Source organism: Rhineura floridana, chromosome 9 (assembly GCF_030035675.1).
Source record: "Rhineura floridana isolate rRhiFlo1 chromosome 9, rRhiFlo1.hap2, whole genome shotgun sequence".
NCBI lineage: Eukaryota > Metazoa > Chordata > Lepidosauria > Squamata > Rhineuridae > Rhineura > Rhineura floridana.
In genome coordinates this window covers 107,379,770-107,404,736 of record NC_084488.1, presented here as the reverse complement: position 1 = coordinate 107,404,736, position 24,967 = coordinate 107,379,770, and the positions used below count along the sequence as shown (strand labels likewise).

At 42.5% G+C, this 24,967-nt stretch overlaps 1 protein-coding gene across 7 annotated transcripts in view; it reads left to right on the top strand.

The window, feature by feature from the left end:
* Window positions 1-24,967, top strand: part of ARHGAP24 (Rho GTPase activating protein 24) — a 492,834-nt gene that overhangs the window by 424,525 nt on the left and 43,342 nt on the right. For all 7 annotated transcript variants that reach the window (XM_061583119.1, XM_061583120.1, XM_061583121.1 and 4 more), the window contains one exon: window positions 19,687-19,894. In XM_061583119.1, coding sequence (XP_061439103.1) covers window positions 19,687-19,894 — 208 coding nt within the window. The remainder of the gene's footprint in view (window positions 1-19,686; window positions 19,895-24,967) is intronic.

Genomic DNA, 24,967 nt, shown 5'->3' with positions numbered 1-24,967 from the left:
GGTGATCATCCTCAGGCATACAGCATGTGGGGAACATAGGAAGTTGCCTTATACTGAGTCATCCAGTTTGATATTGTCCACACTGACTGGCAGCAGTGCTCCAGGCAGGTGACATTCCTAGGCCCACCTGGCGATGCTGGGGGTTGAACCTTGGATCTTCTGCATGCAAACTAGATGCTCTACCACTGAGTTATGGGGCGCGGGAGAGCTTTAAGTCTTCCCAGCTGCAATACTAGTACAAATCTCACTTCATGGCATTATTAGCATTAGGAAAAAGCACTCTATTAGTGCCAAATTTTTTTTCCCCTAACAGTAACTGTTACGTGGGGGGGGGGACTTAAATGCTCCCCAGCCCCCTGTTGGATTTCTGAGGATGATCACCATCTGTGTCTGGTATTAATTTTTTTTTAAAGCAACAACAGCACTTTTAATCATAGTGTTAATGTCACATATAGTTATGTCTTTGGAAGGAATCAGTTGGTGACTTCCATTCTACACCATACAACTTAACTGTTGGGTTCAGTCTTGCCGCCTTTGCTTTCAACATCTCTATGTATCCACCAGGAAAGAGAGAGTCCAGGATTTTGAAATATAGTACCACTGATGGCACAGATCTCAAAGTCAGATTGTGGGCAGTTCCTCGACTGAGCCTAGGCGTTATGTTAAACTGGGTGAGGGATGATAAACTGAAAATTAATCCAGAGCAAATCTGGAGCTGAAGAGACAGTGGTTTTGTCTGTTATAGAATGTGTTACCCTCCCTCTAAAAGAACAGGCAGGGGGCAATCGATGGTGCAGCTTTAATGCTTTGCAACCAGATGGTTGCAAAAGCCAAGAATGCTTTTTTCCAGCTTTAGCTGATGAGCCAGATGTGAACCTTCTTTTCTAAAACATGTTTGGCTACCTTCAACTATGCATAGGTAGCCTCCTGTTTAGATTAGCATTATTCCCTCTGCATGGGGCTATATTTGGAAATAACCCAGAAAGTGGTGCAACTGATGTAGAATGTAGCTGCTTGCCGCCTGATGGGAACAATATGCAGGGAGCACATTAAAACAATTTTTTGCTTAGTTGTTCTGGCTGCTGGTAAGTATATTTGTGCTCAGCTAAAATAGCCCCCCCTCCCCACATACATGCACATATTCACAGCTCCATTCAGAGGACAACATTTCAGCAATTTTTGCAGTACACACAAATTTCGCTACAAGGTGGTGGAGGCAGACAGCAGCAATTTGTTTTATTTAATTTTTTTGAAAAATGTGCTGCTCAGCAGCAGAAATGGAATGCATCTGGGCAGCACCAAAAGTTGTTTGTTTTTAAAGGAGGCTTAGGGTGAATTTTGCCTACCCCCCTGAAACCACCACCCCTTTCACCAGCCCTCTACCCCCCCCCAAAAAAAAATCAGTCCAAAATTATCATTATATGGTGTTTGGCCCAGCATTAGTTTCTCTGCTCAATTCAAACTATTTGTGTTTACCTTTAAACTCTACGCTGAGGTCCTTTGTACCTAAGAGAATGCCTCCATCTGTACATTGCTTGCCCCCCATCTATCAAGAAATGAAATCGGCTGGAGAGGCCTTGTGCTGTATGCCATTTTTCAGGCAGGTAGAAATCATGCAACGTATTAACTGCATGAAAGGAGACCACATATAGAAAGCACATGTTCTTCCAAGCACATGTCTGTGACTTCACTTGATTGCTTTTTTCAGCAGGCACCTTCTGTTTTAACTTTTAAGTGCCTGCTGAAAACCTTTCTGTTTCACCAGGCTTATGCAGGCAATTAAGAACATGCTTTTTTGGCAAGAGTTGGTCTTTGTTTTTATTGTATTTTTAATGTTTTTTTAAAAAGTTTCTGTGGTTGTTGGTTTAAACATGTTGTAAACCGCTTTGATGCTTTTAATGAAATAGTGATATACAAATATGTTTATAAAGAAATAAATAAGTTGGTTTTTCACTTTCTTCCATGTGTGTCTGTAACACAGTTGGAAGTGCTTGCCAGCCTGGCACAGACCATTGGGGGGGGAGGAATGTCATCTTTCCCCCGGGAATCCACTCCCTGTATTTCCAGGTTTGTAAGAATGTACCATGTATTCATGGACTGAAGGGGTGTCCTTCTCAACAGTGTTTAATGGATCCCATGCACCAAGGATGTAAGCCCCTTTCATAGCTGAGTGAATATACTGGGGGAGGGGGAGGGTGGAAGAGCGGGATCACAGCAGAAATCCCTGCTCCCATCATCTGCACATTCTTTTTGTGTGTGACTATAGCCCATGTACCATGGCTGTCTGCACAGCTTTCTCGGGTTCCTAATCATGTGGAGAGTTCCCTGAGTGTGTACAGTTGTATATGTTGGGGGGGGGTCTATTTATACCTTCAGAACAAATGCATGTAGGCTGGGTTGGTGACTGTTTCCATGATCATCTCCTCCTCCACACATGCAAAAAGGGCTCTTGCATCACCATTAGAGTGCTCAAAGCAGGTGCTTGAAGGTTGCCAGAAGATACCGATGCAAGCAACTTGCCTTGGACCTAATAAATCTCACTTCTGAAATCTGTTGCAGTTGATAGAGCACCCTATAAGTCTGTTCTTTACGCTGGGCAGGTATTTTCGATTTCCATACATCTGAGAATGTGGGTATGAATAAGTGAGTCTGTCCATTTCTGTTTCTCCTTTTTCCAGTCCTAAGTTTAGTTCTCCACAATTCCACCTCGGTTTGCAATTTATTTCTTTTTAACAAGTCCTCTTGAAAATTCAGCAGCATTTTAGTGCAGATTTCTCCTAATATAATGTTTGAATGCAAGTTTGCCTAATATAGTGGTTCCAAACTTTTCCCCCTATGAAAAACTAGAAAATTTCTGATGATCTTGGTGGATCACTTAATGATGTTTCTGCCTGTCGTAGCAATTGTAATGTGCCATGCTAGATGCTGTACAATGTTTAATTGTATTTTTATTGCTTTATTTCCTATATTATGATTTATTGCCTTACAATTTGCATTCCATGGAATTCAAATGGTAATACAATAAAATGTAAGAAATAAAAGAAGTAATAAAATAGAATTAAAATCAATATGAATATTTAATACTGACATGCTCTAGATCACCTGAAAGAAACTCACAGACACTGGTGGTCCATGGACCACAGTTTGGGAACCCCTGGTCAAATATACACATTTTTGCAGTGCAATTTCCCCCCAAATAATGCATTTTTGTATGTTGGTTTTACCAATATATGCATTTTTACACACACTTTATTCTAGTATGAGCATTTTTGTATGCATTACTTGGCTGGAGGACTGCATTGCAAAATTGGGAGAAGAAAGAATTTTGAAGGGTGATTGTGTTTCGATTCTCATATTATTTTAGAAAGTGCAAATTAAGTATTTTTGCCTTTAAATGCAAACTAAATCAAATTTTCCCCCCAACCTGAGTATGGGGTCTCCGGGTGATGTGATAAAGGACCAGCCTCCATGTGCTAAGCTACAGGAAAATGTAAAAGGAATAAGATGGGAACTTTCTCCATATGGCAGTGTTTCAATTTGTATTAGAGAAGTTTTGTAGCCAGGTGAAATCTAAAAATCAGAGTTGCACAAACAGTGACAATTAGCTGTACTTGGGTTTGAGAGTCTGCAATTTGTTGTTGCCTAAATTAAACCAGAACTATCACTAGAAGCTAAAAGGATGAAACTGAGGTTTCATGAGAAGACATGATTCACTAGAAAAGAAATAATGCTGGGAAAAGCAGAAAGGAGTAGAAAAAGAGGAAGGCTGAACAAGAGATGGATTGATTCCATAAAGGAAGCCACAGAGCTGAATTTAACAAGATCTGAACAGGTTGGTTTATAACAGACGCAATTGGAGGTCACTGATTCATAGGGTCACCATAAGTCCTAATCGACTTGAAGTAGTATGGAAAAAAATGGAAATGGACTGCCTTCAAGTCGATTCGACTTATGGCAACCCTACAAATAGTGTTTTCATGGTAAGCGGTATTCAGAGGTGGTTTACCATTGCCTTCCTCTGAGGCTGAGAGGCAGTGACTGGCCCAAGGTCACCCAGTGAGCTTCATGGCTGTGTGGGGATTCAAACCCTGGTCTTCTGGGTCGTAGTCCAACACCTTAACCACTACACCACACTGGCTCTCAGAAGTAATATAGCAACAACAAAAATACTCATTCTCTCTATTCGCATCTATCTCCTTTTGCTGCTGCTGCTGCCACTACCTGTATTTCCCCACCTTCTATGCTAGTTCCACAGGAGATGGAGGCAGTGCTTAGGGAAACACCAACTTTTTACCGAAAGTATACAGCAGAGCAGAAGAGCGGTTGCTAGGCACCCACAGTCACATGGTGTTTTTATTGCTTGTACAACATGTGTGCGCCACCAACTGATGTTGTTAGCTCCAGACAGCTGAGGTGGAAATTATGGCAATGCCAGCTCACTGTCCTACCAGCAATGGGACATAGTCACCTGCAGTCAACCAGGCAAGGCAATAGTGACAGTGCATGCTGTTAGAGGAACAGTGTATGCTGTTGTCTTGCATCCGACCTGCTCTCGGCTTCTGTTATGCTCCAGTTGTAACTATTCCAGGAATGTTCAGAACTTGGTGAAAAGATTAAGTGATTCATCTGCAGACAGTTGGTTCTGTGCTCTCCCCCTGCTTTTTAATTTCACTGTCCCAGACTTCTCATAAGGAACCGAGACTGTCAGCTGTTTACCTCCCCTCCCCCCACTTAGTTCAACAACAAAGTGACCCTCTGTTCCGAAAGCAAGAGCAGTGAATGAGTGCAACTTCCCTTAGGCCTCTGCTCTCTGGCTATATAAGGGGAAGGTCAGGAGGGCAACCAGTGCCCCTCCAAGCCTCTTCAAGCCACAGTCACCAGTGAGATCACCAGCACTGGCCCTTCACTCGTCTGTTACCCAGTTGCCAGATGTGTACAGGTTGCACAAAAAGAAAAAGGTACCTCCTTTTCTCACATGACCACTTTGACATTTTTGTGGATATGCAAGGATGACAAATGCAGAAGTATGCCATGAGCTCAAAGGAGGCTGTGTATATTTCTACAGTAACTCCGTGTAAAATTACATGAACAAAGCGAGGGGACTGTGTAGGTACATTGGGCAGTGAGGTGGCATAGGACAATGGAAATCAGAGCAAAAACTCCATTATGATCACAGTCTCACCTTACCTGGGATCAGGAACTGATATGTTCCCAATAGACATTGTCTAATTGTTAGGAATTTATTAGGAGAGTGTTAGGAAAGTGTGATTTGTTACTGTATTTTCATTGAAAGTTTCATTGAAAGTTGTTATAGTTGCTTTTTAATAATGTTATCTTGTTATTTAATTTTTGTAAATTGTACTGTTTTTATTGATATGTATTTCTGTATTTGTGTTTATTTTTTGTAAGCTGCCTTGAGGGCCTTTTGGCCAAAAAGCAGCATAGAAATAACAACAACAACAACAATAATATGTAGGGGACATATGGAATTAGCAGTTTCTTTTTGTCTCTGGTAGAATTGCCATGAAATATTATTTAAAGTACAGCTGAGGGGGGGGGGGACCAGAAAAAATTCTGAGAATTTCTCCCCCACCAAAAAAGGCTTGCCAATTATTCTGTGCTGTCATTTTCCCTCACAATCCCCAGAATGACACTGTGCTCAGGACATTGTGGGAGATACAAATTGGCAGCCAGGCTGCCATCATGGAGGTTCTGCTGTTGCTACTGTTGGTTCTTGTGGCAGCAGCGGAAAACAAAACTAAAACTATAAGAAGAAAGCAAAGAAGTTCTGCCATTGCTAATGATGAGTCTTCTTTCAAGAAACAGTTACAGAATTTTGCCCACTACTCACTCACTCGCGCGCGCGCGCACACACACACACACACACACACACACACACACACAGTGAAATGCAAATATAATACAATACATTATTATAGTGGATTAGTCCTGTGGTCCATGTGAGTCATAGATGTGGAATCTGTGACTCTCCAGATGTGGTTGGACTTCAGCTCCCATCAGCTTTAGCCAGCATGCCAATGGTCAAGGATGATGGGATTTGTAGCCCAACAATACCCAGAGGGCCAAAGGTACTCCATCCCTGACTTATACCAAATCAAGTTAAGAGGAACCATTGGGCTGCCTGGAATGGTTGGGGGCCTATTCTTTCTTCCTCCAGTCTGCAGACTTGATTTGGGTCATCAGAAGGAACAGGAGAACAAGACAGCATCTGGAGGGCCACAGGCTCCCCATCCCTGATTTAGCTGAACATTGTCTTCCAACAATGGCCAACCACACTCGGGTACTTACGGGCATTAAAATATAGGCCAAGATTTTGCCATTATGACTGGTCTTTTTCTATACCTAGTGTGTTTGTCAAATTTGAAAATTTGATTATGCTAGTGGCCATAGTAACATCCTTGGCAAAATTAGTTCTGCAGATCAGTTGTGCATTGTGTGAAAAAGTGCTTCCTTTTGTTTGTCTTCAACACGCTACCTGTCAGTTTTAAGTTAATGTGATAACTATTGTAGCTGCATTGTTTATTGCTCATTTATTCTCAAAACCTTTTAAGTGCTGATAATCACTATCTTCTGAGAGAAAATAGCAAATGGGGGGATGTTTCCCCCCCGTTCATGATCTCCATGTTTTACCAGCTTTGTCTGTTATGCTATCTATGGCTGTATCTGGATCAGGATCACTTGGCCACTGTACGCCATGCATTGGTAACATCAGGAGTGGATTACTGAAATGCACTGTATGTGGGTCTGCCCTTAGGCCTGATCTGGAAGCTCCAGCTAGGACAGAATGCAGTGGCTAGACTGCTGATGGCACCAGATGGCCAACAGCATGTGACACCTCTGCTAAAACATCTGCTCTGGCTGCCCATATGGTACCAGGCCAGGTTCAAGGCTCTTATGTTAATATATAAAACTCTGAACAACTTGGGTCCAAAACACTAAAGGACCACCTGAGCCCTTATATCCCATCTCCATTGCTGAGATCATCAAGAGGAGCACTGTTAGTTATTCCCCATGTTGCAAAGGATTGGTTGGCTTCCATTGGAAGTCGGGCATTTAGGGAGCAAACCAAACCCAAGATCTGCTGGGATTAGCGGAGATTGGAATAGGCAGATCTCCTGCTGAGCCTGGTCTCGACTGGTTCTATGCATGCTGAAGTCCCTGAGGCAGATATACACTGAGCCAAGGCTGGGGTAAATCCTGAAAAAGGGGTGTTCTGGAGGAGTGGCAGGTCTGGGACAGGGGGAGGCTTACCCCTATCCCAAACTCTGTTCAGCTCTGTCACATGACCTAGCAGCCCCACAGACATTTTGTTTTCCCTCTGCCAGGCTCAGTCTGGCTCAGTTGGCAGTAGCCCTGTTCCTGAACCAAGTTTGGACTAGGGGAAGTTACACTTGCATTATTTATCCCTGCCTAAATTACACTGGCTTCCTATAGTTTGGATTGTTCTGTGAGTGTCACCAGTCCCATTCTATGGAATACTATTCTGGCAGAGATCTGGCAGGCACCCTTGCTGTTAACTTTCAGGTGTCTCTTGGCATATCCACTTTACATTTTCTTCAGATTACCCAGCCATTATTTTGTATTGTATTTATGGTATTTTATGTTTTATTGCATTTTGGATACTCTGTTCATAGGGTTTTCGTGGTAAGAGGTATTCAGAGGTCGTTTACCATTGCCTTCCTCTGAGTTTCGATGCATCCTAGTCTGGTGTCTCAGCTTTGACCATCCCGCCTTAGGTGACCCTGCTACGGATCTAGCCTCTTGGTCTAGAACAGCCTTTCCCAACTAGTGGGCCACCAGATGTTGTTGGACCACAACTCCCATCAGCCTCAGCCAGCATTGCCAATGGTCAGGAAAGATGGGAATTGTGGTCCAACAACATCTGGTGGCCCACTAGTTGGGAAAGGCTGGTCTAGAAGGAAGCCACAGACTTGAACTTACAGGATCTAAACAGGGTGGTTTATAATAGATGCTTTTGGAGGTTGCTGATTCATAGGGTCGCCATAAGTCATAATCGACTTGAAGGCACATAGCAACAAGATGTTTTATTGCATTTGTGTACATTGCCATCTACCACATTGATATCTTACTTTGTATGGTAGTATAGCAATGCCTCTATTAAATAAATGAATCAAGGTTGTTGTCCATCTCCATTGCATCTGGCTCAGACAGCATCTACATATATTGTAGGGCATCCATATTTTTTTGAGGAGGAGCAATAGGAGCAAGGCCTGTTCTAAAGGGCGGCCAGGTTGGGCACTGGCCTGATGGCCCCTGGAGCTACAGGGGGGCCCTCAGCCGCCCCTCCGCTCCCCTTCTGTGATCTATGCCCCCCACGTCCCCCCACTTACCTGTCTGCTGTCTTTTACCGTTGCCCTTAATGAAGATGGTGTCCGTGGTTTCCCTAAGGTACTGAAGCCCCTGCCGCCATCTTAGTTGATGGCAGAGATGTGAACACGCACACACGCCAGGGCCCAGGGCAAGCTGATGCCCAAGGGCCCTGGCATTCCTGGAGCCGGCCCTGCTTCTGAGTAACAGCTGCTGAAAATGGCAGGAGGAGAGAATGCTCTTGTGCCCAGGTCCTGCTTGTGGACTTCCTACTGGCATCTGATTGGCTACTATGAGAACAGGATAGCGGACTGCATGGGACATTGGCTTAATCCAGTAGGCTTTTCTTATGTTCTTATCCATGCATATCCAGAGTCGCCTCTGCCTTGCCTCATCCAGATAAGCTATACAGAGGAGAGTGTTGGGAGGATAACTCCACAGCTCTGCCCCACCACATTGGCCACTAGTGATTAGCAACTACCTGTCAACATCATCATCATCATCATCACCACAAAGTATCACATAACCGGCCTTATGAAAGGGTTTTGGAATTGTTTAGGGAATAAGGCTGCAAGAACATTACATGTCCCTTTAGTTAACTGAGCAGAAACTTGTACTTGAGTTTTCATTGCCTCCTCCCTAGGCCCCTTGACTTTTTCAAATGTATATGACAAACACCCCCCCTTAACAGTACCGCTTTGTAACTTCTCTTCTGCAAAACCAGCACAAGAAAGGGGGGAAAGCGGAGAAATGTTAGGTGTCAGCAATATTTCTTGTACAGTGCAGACTCCTTCCTTGACACCGTCTGTTTGGGGGCAGCACAGCGAGAAACCATCCCTCACACAGGGAGATCATCAATGTTATCGGAATGAGGGGGAAATGGGCCTTTAACAGCTGCTACACAAAGCATAATATTTTTGCAACAGAGAAGATGCCAAAGCCAACAGCAGAAGTTAATTTTTGTATTAGTGCTATGGATTAGCTATACTTAATTAGATTTTCCAGTCTCTGGGAAAATGATATTTTTGGGGGGTGGGGCTCAGTTATGGCCCAAATAGGAAGGTCCACAGCGTAGTAGTACAGAATCTGCTTTCCACGCTGAAGGTCCCAGGTTCAATCCCTGGCATCACTGGGTAGGGCTGAGGAAGACTCAGTCTAAAACCCTGGACAGCCAATGCCAATCAGTGTAGACAGTACTGACCTAGGTGGATCAGTGGTCTGACTCAGAGTAGAAGGCAGCTCCCTAAGAACCTTGAGGGTTTTCAGTTTAGCATTTTGCTTTTAAAAGATGCCTTCAGGAATAAGAGAGTGCCTTCCTAGGGACCCTTTGGGTTTCTGCCTCCTCCACCATTGTCCACTAGGATTGGATAAGAACATGAATGCCTCCTATTCAGGGCCGGTTCCAGGAATGCCGGGGCCCTTGGGCATCAGCTTGACCTGGGCCCCGGTGTGTGTGCGTGTTCACATCTCTGCCATCAACTAAGATGGCGGCAGGGGCTTCAGTACCTTAGGGAAACCACGGACACCATCTTCATTAAGGGCAACGGTAAAAGACAGCAGACAGGTAAGTGGGGGGACGTGGGGGACATGGATCACGGAAGGGGAGCAGAGGGGCGGCTGAGGGGGCCCCTGTAGCTCCAGGGGCCATCGGGCCAGTGCCCAACCTGGCCGCCCTTTAGAACCGGCCCTGCTCAGAAGCATGCTGCCTCCAACAGTGGAGGTAGAACATAGCCACAATGGTTAATAGCCATTGATAGCCTTATTCTCCATGAATTTGTCTGAAGCCATCCACATTGGCAGCCATCACTTCTACCAATATGGATGCACCAGCAGAGCCAATCTGGTACTCTTGCCAGTGTGTCTGCAGATCTCGCCACCACCAAGTCCCATCCAGGTAAAGTGGGAAGGAAGCTCAGCAGCTCTGTCCCACCCCAGCAGCTACTACTGGAACTAACTATCTGCAGCAGTGATCCCATTTTCTCTGTTCGTGTTGAGAGATTGAGACTGATCTAATACCAACCAGTGAGCTTTGTGGCTGAGTGCCAATTGAACTCCAAGCCTTCCCTCTTAAAGTGCAGCATTCTAACCACTACGCCACATGGGCTGTCTCAATTTTGCTAAGAAGGAGCTCCCTTGTAAGAATTTATTGCACAAAGCCAACATGCAGTTTGCATCTATGACACTGCATGTGTATGCAGAAAACAATCTACCTACGGTAGCTTCCTCCCACATGTACACATGGCAACATTTCGTGGGCCCTCAATGAACTACTTAGAAGATTTATGTGATGTAGAAAATTCACTCTGCATGAGGTAGATTTGACCTATGCGTACCTTCATCCATTCTTGGTGATGAGAGTCATTTGAAATCATCATTGTGGCAGTCTACTATCTTGGAGGGTGAGCAGTTCTATGCTTTGTAGCCCATAATCTTCCATCTTGCTTATGTAAGCAAAGGATCCAATCTCCTGAGCCTGAGGCTGTCATAGTTAGTTAGTTACAAGGAATTATACTGCCCTTTGCAACATCATAGAATTTTGTAGAGCTAAGCCAAACTGCGGGGGGGGGGGGAGAGATAATGTGTTTCATTAACATTTTTGCCCCCATCAAAAAGCAACTTCTCTTTTTAGTCATTGCTATGCACATACGTATTCACAGTGAGCAAAAGGGAATGTTTCTAATGTGCCAACCAATGTAAAATTCCCAGATTTTCCACTGTAGCAATGAAATCACCACAGCACAATATGGCAAACAGATGATGCACATCAGAATGTGCATCTAAGTACAAATGTTGTTTTTCTGCCCTTTATTGCTTTTAGTGGGATGCATGCCTTCAGGTCAATCTGTCTTCAAGCTTGTTGTTAGAATGGAGCTATGAAAGCACTTTGTACAATGAAAAGTGAAAAATTATTATTACCAGCGGTGGCAACAGAAACTAAGCCTGGAATGTATCATGACAAAATATAAACATTTTTGTACATGCATTTTGGTTTTCATCAGGTCAGCTAGCGCCACTTGGCATCTGCCCATCCGACTGTACCCCAGGAACTATGCATGACAGAGCACCAGCTCATGAGGGGTCAATAATCCCAATATTTTTTTTATGGGGTGGTGGTGTATGCCAGCAACTTCAAAAGATGCCAAGCACCCAGCTGGCCATAATGCATAGTTGATGGGCACTGTTGGGCTTGATGGGTAAGCAGTTGTTGGGCCCACATTAGGTGTTGCTCAGGTACCCATGAATCGGGCAGGAACAAGCATAGTTTGTGGAAACAAGGCACTGAGTTACTTTTGAAAGGGAGTCAGTACATTTTAACAATCTCACATCATTCAGTGCGATGGAACAGAGGAGCAACAAGACCTCTCAGGGGAATAAGAGTTCCGCACCATGAGATAAGTCATGACAGCCATTTGTCCCCTTTGTGTACTTGCATTGAAACACAGACGCAGAAGCACACTTCATAGTATCAGAGCTTTAAGATATTGACTTTCCCTCTTTGACACTACATACGTACATACCAAACATCCTGGAGATGTGCAGCAGTTTACAAAAAACCCTGGGTTTTCAAGGGCTGGTGACAGTTCTCTGGACACTACCAGAATCATGATGGTCCCCAAATCCTGGAGCTCCACTCTGCTGTGATGAATCCTTTCAGAGGCACCATGCCCTTCACAAAAGGAAAAGAGAGAGAAGCTCAAGCTGGAATTCCCAATTTTCTTTTGGGTCAGGGGCATTGCCACACTGCATAGTCTCACCACACCTGCTTCCAGTATTCTGGATTTGGATACCTGATAGAGGTTTTCAAAACTTTCTACCTTCCTTCACAGAACTTTTTCCATGCTGTCTTGTGTACCACAAAACACCTGCATCTCTGCCACACAACATCTTGCAGAGAATTCTGGTGTGTTTGAGGTTGCACACTTAGTTCATGTGAGGCCCTTAGTGTTGCCCCATTTGAATTGAAAGTGTGACCAAGAAGAGTCACCTGCAGACCTCTGGCTTGCAGGACCTACTTTGCTTTTTATTAGAACCCCTCTTTCTGCCCCCCCATGCCAACCAGTCCCAGCTGCAAAATAATGGTGGAATTGCATGCACAGTGTAGCCAAATGCACAATTCAGAGGGCAGGTTCCTGCTGTGAGCAATGACCTCTAAAACCAAAAGCTTGGGCAGAGCACAGACTGAATGCTATAAGACAGCATAGCTCCGATGTTACCCCAACAATAGTCAGCCTTAGGCGGAACCCAATATAGGAGCAGCCGTTCTGTCCCAGTTACAAGCTCCACCTTCACTGAAAGGTGCCTTTTTAGTTAAGGGGCCTAGCCTGCTCCAGCAGTCTTTTACTAGGAGGCTGGCTGTACCGAGGCTTCTGTGATGGAGACCTCTGGGGCACAGGATGGCAATACAGCATCCTCAAGCCAGTTGAACCCTGGCACCATGGGCTTGCTCACAGAAGTAAGAACATAAGAAGAGCCATGCTGAATCAGGCCAAGTGCCCACCTAGTCAGCATTCTGTTCTCATGGTGGTCAACCAGACACCTATGGGGCATGATTCCAGGGCTGGCCGTGTGTTCAATTCCTCTATCAACTCTTAACCCTCGACTTCATCATCTGAAGAAGGGGAGGCCAGAAACTGATCTACTACAAATTATGTGATGATCTACCAGTAGATTCCTATCTACTTTCTGCGTCCTCCATCCAACCTAGACGATACCCTTTGTTCCTCCTCCGGATTGCTAGCAGTGGACAAGTTATATTTCAGGGACATTTAACCACAATTACTGATGTTATCATAGAGAAGGACAGTTTTTGGAGGAATCCCAGGTTTCTCCAGTACATAGGCTTGTGTACACATTACCGGCTTAAACGAGGGTTCCCCCCCCCCCCCGTTCAACTCCAAGCTGGTTTTGGGGGGAAACACATCAAAATGTAATGTTTCATAAGAAATGACAAGATAGATATGGGTTGTGGCTAACATCAATCATGTTTACACCACTTCCCAAACCAGTGTTGATAGCTCACTGGATTCAGAGTAAATAGGGGTTTATACACAGCCTGTAGTTTTAAATGGACAGTGAAAAAAGCAAATAAGAGAAAAATCAACTCATTTGAAATGTGGTGTGGAGAAGAGCTTTGTGCATACCATGGACTAAAAAAAAGACAAATAATTGGGTGTTAGAACAAATTAAACCAGAACTATCCCTAGAAGGTAAAATTATGAAACTAAGGTTATCATACTATGGACACATAATGAGAAGACATGATTCACTAGAAAAGACAATAATGCTGGGAAAACAGAAGGGAGTAGAAAAAGAGGAAGACCAAAAAAGAAATGGATTGATTCCATAAACGAAGCCACAGACCTGAACTTACAAGATCTGAATGGGATGGTTTATAACAGATGCTCTTGGAGGTCACTGATTCATAGGGTTGCCGTAAGTCCTAATCGACTTGAAGGCATATAACAACAATAGTTTTAAAAACCACTGTTCTAGATTAATAATTTGGAAATAACAGTGGACACAGGATAGATTTCTCTGTTCTAGGCATAATAAGATTGCAGTTAAAGACTGGTAAGAATCTATTATTTTACCACACATTATTAACATGATTCTAGGAACAAAAATTTAAAGTTGCTGGGCCACATAGTGAGGGAGATGCTTCTGTAGGTGGAATGGAGCCAGTGCCATCTTGTTCTTTGCCAATATCTTGGGCTGGCCCTAAAAATATGGGAAGAGATTAACTAATCCATGTCATGATTTTGATTGTGTGCCTTGAATGTATGAAAGTTGTTGGCTGGTAGATTTTGCTTTTCTCTTTATAACCCCATAGCTTTCAAAATAATTGTCTCAACACATGTTACCAAATGAAGGAACTTCTTCAGGAATTTGTCCTGTGGATTACAATTGAAAAATTAATTACAGTACGTTCAGACTTTTAGCCAGGCAGAAGGGTTGAATATAATTTCCCATAAGCGTTGCAGACAGATAAGTAAGGATTAGATTTGAACTTCAGTAGAAATGCAGATGTACAAAAAACTTACACATATTTGTATAACCTCTGTGGTGGGAATGTTCCAGTTAATAAATAACTGTTCAGTGTTTCTTTTGTTAACCATGTGGCTCTACCACTTTGATTTTCTAAGTGACCTTAGTTCTTGTTGATAGATTTAAAGGGATAGAATTGTGAGAAAATAAAGGACTCAATTTCTGTTGGATAATTTCAACATTCAGTTGGCAATTTCTGTCAATTAAACATAAGCAGAATATGAGCATACCTAAAACTCTTCATTTTATGAAGCATTTGGATTTCAGGGGGAAAAACTGCCTTTGATCTTTCAAAAATGTGTATTCGGGAACCAGTTTTTTCCTCTTGTTGAGAGATCCTAATAGAATTATGTTATATGAAGGGATTCATCATATGTAGTGTTCCCTCATTATGGAACCTTTGTCTTTCCAAATGTTGCTGAATTACATCTCTCGTCAGCCCTAGCAACCTTTGGAGGGTCCAAGGTTCCCCACAACTGATATACAGGTTCCTTTTAGACAACCAAATCCTACAGGGATCTTACCTCATGGTGACTGCGAATCCACACAGTGAGTGGGTGAAGAGACCATCCATCCCAATCCATCCATTTTTCATTCAAATTTAATTCCATCTTCATTTTGATCAAGAAGCTTTCTTTACTAGCTATTCCAGCAGGTGTTGCCTTTCCAACAGAAAGTGAGCTAAAATTAAATTGACTTTAAATTTTTAATTAATCAAACAATCAAAGGCCATGGTCCAGAAGTGACCACAAGTGTTTGGTGCTCCCATTGTGATCTCCTGTTCCTTAAAATGTGGCATAGCGGTTAGAGTGTCAGAGTGGGACCTGGGAGACCAGGGGTCAAATCCTCACTCGGCTATGAAGCTCACTGAGTGCCCTTGGGCCAGTCACAGTTTCTCAGCCTAACCTACCTCACAGGGTTATTGTGAGGACAAAATGGGGAGACGGAGAAGCACATTTGTATGGAACCTTATGCCCCTTCAGAAGAAAGGTGGGGTATAATAAATAAATAATAAAGCCTGCAGTTCAGAAAAAGCATGCAACAAGTGGTTTGTGCATGGCAGGCCTGCCTCCCTTCATAGGAACATGGGAAGCTGGCTTGTGCTGAATCAGACCGCTGTCAACGCTGACTGGTTGAGGCAGGGGACATTCTGTGTGCAAAGTAGTTGCTTTGCCCTGAGCTACTATGGACCTTCCCCTTTTTGTTGTTTGTATTTTAAATTAATTTAAAAGCAGCTGGAAATGCAGAAAGAGATGCACTCCATTTCATAGAGTCATAACACTGGAGCTCAACCCCCAGCTCAGTGCAGAAATCTTGCAGTTATAGCGTCCCTGATAAATGGCTGCCCAGCCTCTGCTTAAATGCCTCCAGGAAAGGAGAACTCCTCACTATTAGCTTCTCTTATTGTGTCAGTTTCCAATTTGCCAATCCCCCTCCCCCGGTTCTAATACTGCCCTTTGGAGCAACAGAAAACAACAGCCATAGTTTTGTTTAGGTGGGAGGGCAGGGAAGAGAGAAGCACATGCCCAAAAAGAGCTTCTGCAGTCCCAGTCCTTGAGCTTAACTGACTCTCCCATGCAGTAAGTATGTTTACAAACAGTTGTCAGTGCTGCATCCTGATGTGTTGTGATTCCGGTCAAGCCATGTTCACACCAACAGTTATTTCAGTTTAACTGTCATTTCGACTCAACACTTAACCTAGGCCCAAATCATACAGATAAGTAGCAGAATGGATTATCACTTTGGCCCCATCTGCACTGTACATTTAAAGCAGCATCATACCACTTTAAACGGTCATGGCTTCCCCCAAAGAATCGTGGGAACTGTAGTTTGTTAAGGGTGCTGAGAGTTTATTTATTTATTTATTTATTTATTTAAAATATTTCTATCCTGCCCTTCTACCCTATAATACGACACTCAGGGCGGCTTACAAAAATAAAATCAAACAAGTACATAATAAAATTGTAAACAATAAAATCACAAAAACATTACAATAAATTAAAATACATAAAATACAATGTATTGCCAGGAGACCCCTATCCCCCCACCCCACAGATCTACAGTGTCTGGGAAAAGGGATTGATTGTTAAAGCAGTCAGTTTGCACATGAGGGTTCTAGTGAGAGGGCCTGAAAGAGTAGGCAAGTGAAGAGCGCAGATAGACATAATGCTCTTAAACCTAGACTCTTAAATTTCATATTGCCATCACAAAAACATGGCTCCCTCAATCCCTTTTCCTCTCTGGAAACAGAACAGAGCAGAACCCTGGGAGATCATCACAACATTTCTCCCCCCCCCCTCTCTCTGTGTGTGTGTGTGGTGAATGGTACAGAAATAAATCACTGCCTTCTGGGTAACTCTTGCAGGCATACCCGACATTTTGCTTCCATTCATGTAAATATGGTGTCTGTAGCACTTGGAACAGCTATGGAAACAACGGCTAGGAATGGCAAGCAACTACACTGCTCAAGTTCCTGGATGGAGCCTACTTGTGGTGATGTCCTGAGGAGGTCATGCTAGAGGATGATCATGTGGTAAACACTCCACCACTGAACACTCTTTTGTGTGAATAGGTCCTCTTGACTTGTGTTGCCATAGTGACTAAGATTATGAGAAAGAGGGTAAATAATGAAGCAGGTGTGCCTTTCAAAACAGGAGCTGATTTGTCCTTGAGTCTTTGCCAAAGAGATAAAAGAAAGAAAAAGGAGTTACAATACAACACAAACAAAATTGGTTGCTAATAGGAATACTGTGGAGGAAGAGGATGGCATCCTTTCCTAAGGAATTAGCAAAACTGTGCACAAGCAAATGTTTAGTTGGGTTTATGGTAGGTGCTAAGCCTCTGGCTGCTGCTGTACATCCTGTGTTCTTATGTCTCAGATTCTCTAAAAATGTAAATGTACTGCCTTCAAGATTCCGACTTATGGCGACCCTCTGAATTGGGTTTTCATGAGGCTGAGAGGCAGTGACTGGCCCAAGGTCACCCAGGGAGTTTCATGGCTGTGTGAGGATTCGAACCCTGGTCTCTCAGGTCATAGTCTAACACCTTAACCACTATGCCACACTGGCTCTCTAGCCCCCCCCCCCAAAAAAAAATCTCTAGAAGCTTAACACTTGGCCACAATGATATTGCTAAGGAATGCTCTAGGAAAGGGCCAAAATTGCTCATGGTCAGTTTCATTTTTGCCAAGACTGAGACACAATTACATTTTTTTTAAAAGAAATAGTCTTGAAAACTGTTCAGGAATAATCCTTTAGGGCCTGCTCATGGAATGCAAACCTCTGAGGGTGGGAAACTGCCCCCTAAAACATTATTAAAAACTCTTGGGGGGAAATGGCTCAATTTGCTTCTCCCTCCTCAAACAAAAAGGTCCAATTTATCAAAAGGGCATAATAATAATAATAATAATAATAATAATAATAATAATAATAATAATAATAATAATAATAATAAATTTTTATTTGTTAGTCGCCCATCTGTCCGAATTAACGGACACTCTGGGCGACGTACAACAATACAAAATACAATATAAAACAATAAAACAATATACAATCAACAATTCACAACATCAACATCAATTCATCTAAAACCATCTTTCAATTAATATACCATAAAAACTAATCCGCCCCAGAAATCCCATAGGCCTGCCTGAATAGCCAGGTTTTTAAGGCTCGGTGAAAAGCCATCAGGGAGGAGGCATGTCGAAGGTCAAAAGGAAGCAAGTTCCAGAGGGTGGGGGCCACAATCGAAAATGCCCTCTCTCTGGTCCGCACCAGCCTAGCTGTTTTCACCGGTGGGACCGAGAGAAGGTCTTGTGAGGCCGATCTTGTTTGGCGGCATAATTGGTGATACTGGAGGCGTTCCTTCAGATAAACTGGGCCAAAACCGTATAGGGTTTTAAAGGTCAATACCAACACCTTGAATTGGGCCCGGTAAACAACTGGTAACCAGTGTAGATCTATCAACACCGGAGTAATATGATCCCGGCGACGGCTCTGCGTTATCAAGCGAGCCGCCGCATTCTGTACCAGCTGCAATCTCCGGACCGTTTTCAAGGGTAACCCCACATAGAGCGCATTACAGTAGTCTAAATGAGAGGAGACCAGGGCAATGTATCACTCGTGGGAGCAGATGAACAGGAAGGTAGGGTCGCAACCTCTGTACCAGATGTAATTAGTACCAAGCTGCCCGGCTCACTGCTGAAACCTGAGCCTCCATGGACAGCTGGGAGTCAAGAATGACCCCCAGGCTGCGGACCTGGTCCTTCAGGGGTAATTTCACCCCATTAAGCACCAAGTAAGTTTCCCAGCCTTCTCTTGTCACCCACGAGCAATACCTCGGTCTTGTCGGGATTTAGCTTCAGCCTGTTCTCTCCCATCCATCCGCTTACGGACTCCAGGCATTTGGACAAGGTCTCCACAGCCAACTCTGGTGAGGACTTAAATGAGAGATAGAGCTGAGTGTCATCCGCATATTGGTGACACTGCAGCCCAAAACTCCTGATGATGGCTCCCAGTGGTTTCACATAGATGTTGAATAGCATGGGGGAGAGGATAGAACCCTGTGGCACTCCACAATTGAGAGGCCAAGGGTCTGAAACCTCATCCCCCAATGCTACCCGTTGATATCTACTGGAGAGATAGGAACGGAACCACCGTAAAACAGTGCCCCCTATTCCCAGTCCCTCCAGGCGGTTTAAAAGGATACCATGGTCAATGGTATCGAAAGCCGCTGAGAGATCCAGGAGGACGAGGAATGTGTATTCTCCCCTGTCCAACGCCCTCCTCATATCATCCACCAGAGCGACCAAGGCTGTTTCAGTGTGAAAATCAAAGGCCAGAGAAATTCCGTCCAGCCCTTGAAATTCCCTCATTGGGTTTGAGAAATGGGTACTGTCCTGTGTCCATATTGTAGGTGGAAAACTTGACTGATTGATTCATTGATTGGCAATGATGCAGTTAGGATCGTTGCAGGAATCATTCCATATAAATATAAATAAATTCTAAGAGGCAAAGCTAGAAGTTTCACCAACAGAAATGGGGAGATTTGAAGACCCAGTCAGATTTTCACTCACTTCCTATAATTTTCATGCACAAAGTGGCTCTGTAAATATAGCTGCTCACTCACTCTCTTGTTGCTTATCTGTTATTTAAACAACTACATAGCCAAAAAAAGGCAAGAGAGGATGTATATGTTTTCAGTATGCAAGGAATCACAGAAATGTCTAAATGTTTTTACCTGGTGGTCTCTTTCCTTTGACTCACCTGTGTCGCTTCCTGTTTTCATGTGCAGGAATCTTTGGGCAGAAGCTGGAAGACACGGTCCGTTACGAGAAAAGATATGGAAACCATTTGGCTCCCTTGTTGGTGGAACAGTGTGTGGATTTTATTCGGCTGCGTGGGCTACAAGAGGAAGGGCTTTTTCGACTGCCAGGCCAGGCTAATCTTGTCAAAGAATTACAGGATGCTTTTGATTGTGGAGAGAAACCATTGTTTGACAGGTAAGTTGGCAAACTTATCTCCTTTATAGTGGCATCTCCCAGGGGCAATGGGGTGCCATCAGACACCTCCTTTTGTGACTTACCCCTGCTCCTCCCAAATTATATGTTTATTTATTCATTCATTCATTTGTCTTTTTGGGTAGGATTTTTTTTTTGAGGAGGAAACATTCATAGAAATGCAAATGTTAAGAGAAAATACATTTAGAAATGTGTGTTTTGAGAGGAAATACATTCAAATACATATTTAAATGTGATTTTTTTTGGTGCAGATTAATAAGAGAAAGAGAGAGATTATTTATTTATTTAAAATATGGATAGCCTGACCTTTAATTTCAGGGTCGGAAATAATATCCATTTTGTTGCACTGGGCTCCTTCTGGGAGGAAGGATGGGATATAAATTTAATAAATAAATAAATTTCCAGATAGAGCCGATTAATTCGGTTCTATTCACATTTAAAGGTGAATCAAGTGAATTTGCATATCCTGAAACAGTATATAAACTTAAAACAGTGGCCATTCAAAATTTGCAGTTCTCCAAATTTTGCAGTGCAGTTTTTCAACCAAGGAATGTGAACAAAAATGCATATACTTGTACATAAAGATGCACTATTAATGGAAATAACACAAAAACACATTATATTGCAGAAAAACGCTTGCAAAAATGTGTATATTAGGCAAAATTACAGAGAAAACTGTATATTCAGAGAAATACATAAGAAGAGCCTGCTGGATCAGACCAGTGGCCCATCTACTCCAGCATCCTGTTCTCACCAACCGGATGCCCATGGGAAGCCCACAAGCAAGACCTGACTCTAAGAGCACTCTCCCCTCCTGCAGCTACCGGCAACTGGTATGCAGAAGTATACTGCCTTTGACGATGGAGGCAGAGTACAGCCATCATGACTAGTAGCCATCTACTGCCTTTTCCTCCATGAATTTGTCTAATCTTCTTTTAAAGCCATCCAAGGTGGTGGCCATCACTGCCTCTTGTGGGAGTGAATTCCACATTTTAACTGTGCGCTGCATGAAGAAGCACTTTCTTTTGTCTGTCCTGCATTTAGTTTCATTGAATGACCATGAGTTCTTGTGTTATGTTGCCTCTGACTCGCCTCTTCTCTAAACTAAAAAGCCCCCAGTGCTGCAACCTTTCCTCATAGGGGAGTCGCTCCATCCCCTTGATCATTCTGGTTGCCCTTTTCTGAACCTTTCCAACTCTACAATATCCTTTTTGAGGTGAGACAACTAAAATGCTGATGAATTTTCATAAGGACATTGTTTCTCCCCCCAAAAAAACATAAACTGATAGGGAAATCGTGGAGAACTGAATTTAAGATTAGAAGAATGAACCAAAATTCACACATTTGCTTATCCCTAGTCATAATCCACCAGCTAAATACCAATGTTTAACACTTTGGGGCGGGAGGAAACCTGCCAATGAATGTAAAACAAATGTAACTGTATTCATCTCTCAAATGTCAGAACTGCTTAAGCAAAGCTGCCTATGTTCCCTTCTCTGGGATTGTAGTTTTAAACTGCTTGCAGTATGTTTATTCAGTCCGCAGGGGGAGGTGTATGTGTGCGTTCTGAAGTCCTTTGATACAAGGCCTTGCTCTTCGAACTCTGAGGCACTTTTGTGCCAGCAAGCACATTTCGCCTCTGCAATTTACTGAAGAGACACCGTGCTGCGGACTTCCGGGAAGGGTGACTTAGCCTGTGCCTGCTTTTGAGACGGGCTCCTGCCTCAAAAGAAGCTTATTCAGATATATCAGTCAGTTTTTTCTTTTTTTTTTGACTGATTAAACTTCTCCCGGGTAGGGAGAAACGAAGAGATTAACCTCAAAGCCTATTTTTGTTGGGACGACCAGATCTCATTAATTTATGGGACGAGGTCCAGCCGACGAAGGTGGGACGGATTTTTAACAGCAAGCTCTATCTGATAAAGCGAACGTTCACCTTATCTTCTAAGAGAGAACGCACTAACAGGCAAGCACCCTTCTTTCTATATTTTTCTTTTACTTGACTTAAATTGTTGCTGTTTAAAAGAGATTTGCCAGATTGATCAGTTTTTGACATCTCACTGGGGAGCCATAACTTCTCTCTGCTACGCACTAATTAATAGCTTATCTCTGTTTTTGTTGCAAAAAGCTGTCCTGGATTTGCATTCTAAAGATATACACAGAAGAGGGATTTCTATTCCAGATTTTTATTTTGAAAAATATTATACTGTTTTGAGACTACTCTCTTTTTGGTCTATTTTATTTTGACGAATCTGTTTCTTGACGATTGCCATTAATTGTTTCGATCCTGGGAACTGCATTTTGTTTACTTAACTATTGGAGAGATAAGGCTGTCTGCTCTGTTTATACTGTGATGTCACCAAGTTTGGAGTATTAACCCAATTGTTGCTGAAATAAGAAGTGGTTTTCCTATATTTTTCTTTTAAAATGGCAATTAAGAAAGTGGCTGAAAATCTGGAAATAACTATGTTTCAGAAAATAATGGATGAGATTGAGATAATGAAAATTGAATTGAGTAAAATGAAGCAGGAGATTAAAGATATAAGGGTCCCTGTGAGAGAGGTGACCCTGGAAGGGGTCCCTGTGAGAGAGGAGACCCCGGAGATTGGAACAGGGGTCCCTGTGAGAGAGGTGACCCTGGAGACTGGAATAGGGGTCCCTGTGAGAGAGGAGATCCCGGAGATTGGAACCAACGTGGAACAGGAACAAGATTTGGAGTCTATGGACTTTAGAAATAAAATCTATTGTTTGGAACTCAATGTTATCTCTGAAGAAATGAATGAAGATTCTAGAGATAAAGTTATCAATGGCATGGATAATCTTCTGGACTGGAATGATGTGATGGAGCCCAATATAGAGAAAATCTATGGAATTAACTGCAGCCATGTGACAATGGAAAAACTTTTAAGAGATGACCCAGTGTATTTTGAAAAAAAGAACAGAGATATGATTTTACAGCAGTATTTCAGCAACCTATTCAGAATGGATGGCAAGAAAATATTTGGGATAGAGGTAATCCCCATCAGACTCTTACTATATGACTATGGCTTTGACAGCAAGATTATTATGGAATACTGATAATGGAAGATTGGATATTGAAATTACTGGACTTAACAAGACTACTGAAGATGGAAGATGGAAAATGGAACTAATAGAGATAATAGAACAATGGCTACTGAAATTATTGAACCTAACAGATTCTGATGTGATGGATTAATTGAAATGTTTATTTTGACTATGGTTATGACAATAAGATTATCATAATTAGTAATGAGATGGATTAATCGATATGCTTATCTGGAAAAAAAAATTGATAGATATATTTCTTAAAGAATTGAAACCTCTCTTTGACTTTTTGTGGAAAGAATAAAGTAATGTTTATGAGATTTGATGATTAAGTAAGATAACTACTGGAGGAAAGTGATTTTATAATATGACTTAAGAGACAGGATTGTTATATATTATAGACTTATAACTGATTTGATCTTTGACAAATGGGAAGTCAATATTTTACTCTTTATTTTTATTTTTGTTTTTTTTTTTCTCTTTTTTTCTTTTTGTTTAACTATTTTTGATTTTGTTTTTTGTCTTTGAATGTTTTATGATTTTGTCTTGTATGTTTTATGAAAATCTGAATAAAAATTATTGAAAAAAAAAAAAAAAAAAAAAAGAGACACCGTGCTGTGAGGAATGGTGCCGCTGAGCTCCTGTGTTTGTATAGCTAAAATGCATTTCTGCAGGCCTCAGCAACTGCATTTCCTGCCACTCAGTGAAGGCAGTTCTGCAAGATGGGCCCCTGCAGAATAGCTGCAGTCTGCAAAATGGTGTTTTAGGGGCTTCTGAATTCAGCTGCTTCCGCACTTACAGGCTTGAAGGCACAATGTGTTTAACTGGCAGACAACTAACCTGTGGTTCCAACTAATTTACCAAATGACATTATCCCAGTCTGCTGTTGTTTTTTTTAAAAAATATGTTTTTAATATGTTTTGTTTTAATAGGTTTTTAAAGATGTTTTGTTTTTTAAAGTCTTTGGTTTTAGAGCGCATTTAGTGTTTTTGTTTCCCACCCTGGGCTCCTTCTGCGAGGAAGACCAGGATGTAAATATAATAAATAAATAAATAAATAAATAAATAAATAAATAATAGTATGAGGGGCAGGGGGGAATTAAAAGAAAAAACCCAGTGCTGCTCATAGCAAGGACCAGTGGTGTTTCATGATCCTGTATCTTTCTCCAGTTCATAGAAAACATTGGGGGAAGCCTGTAGCTCAGTGACAGAGCTTGTGCTTTGCATGCAAACAGTCCCAGCTTCAGTCCTTGATATCTCCAGCTAGGGCTGGGAAAGACCCCAGTCTGAAACCCTGGAGAGCCACTGCCAGTGAATACAGACCAGGGATGAGGAACCTGTGGCTCTCCAGATGATGGGCTTGAACTCCCATCAGCCCCTGCCAGGATGGCCACTGGCATGATGAGAGCTGTAGTCCAACAATATCTGGAGGACCACATCCCTGGAATAGACAATGTTCAGCTAGGTGGACAAATGGTATTAGGCAGTTTCCTATTATTTCTGTGAATGGAAGTGAGTGTGAGTAGTTTACTTAATGATGTGCAAAATATAAATTCAGGCTGTGCTTGCATGTCATGATGTCATAGTTCTAATTTTTTGTGGCTTACATCCACATTGTTTTCTGTGCATTTGCTCAATGGAAACTTTCTCCAGCAAACAGCAGTGGCATGTTACTTATTTATTTGAACAGATGTCCTGACCTTTCCTGTAGGCTCTTGGAAGTTCACAACATTTTTAAAATGGTCCTACTCCTTGCTTTGTGGCACCAAGCTCCACTGCCAGTAAAGGGAGGAAATCAATCCCCAGCTGTCCCTTTCTACTTCTCCTTGTGCTCATTTTTTCCACCAAGATATATAAATATATACAATGTTTAGTTCAAAACATGGTACACCAGACCCTACATATGAGTGAAACTTCTCACAGGTTTCATGAAGACTTTCAGTAGTGCCAAAAAAATATGTTCCCCCTTTTCTGTGATTTCTCAATACAA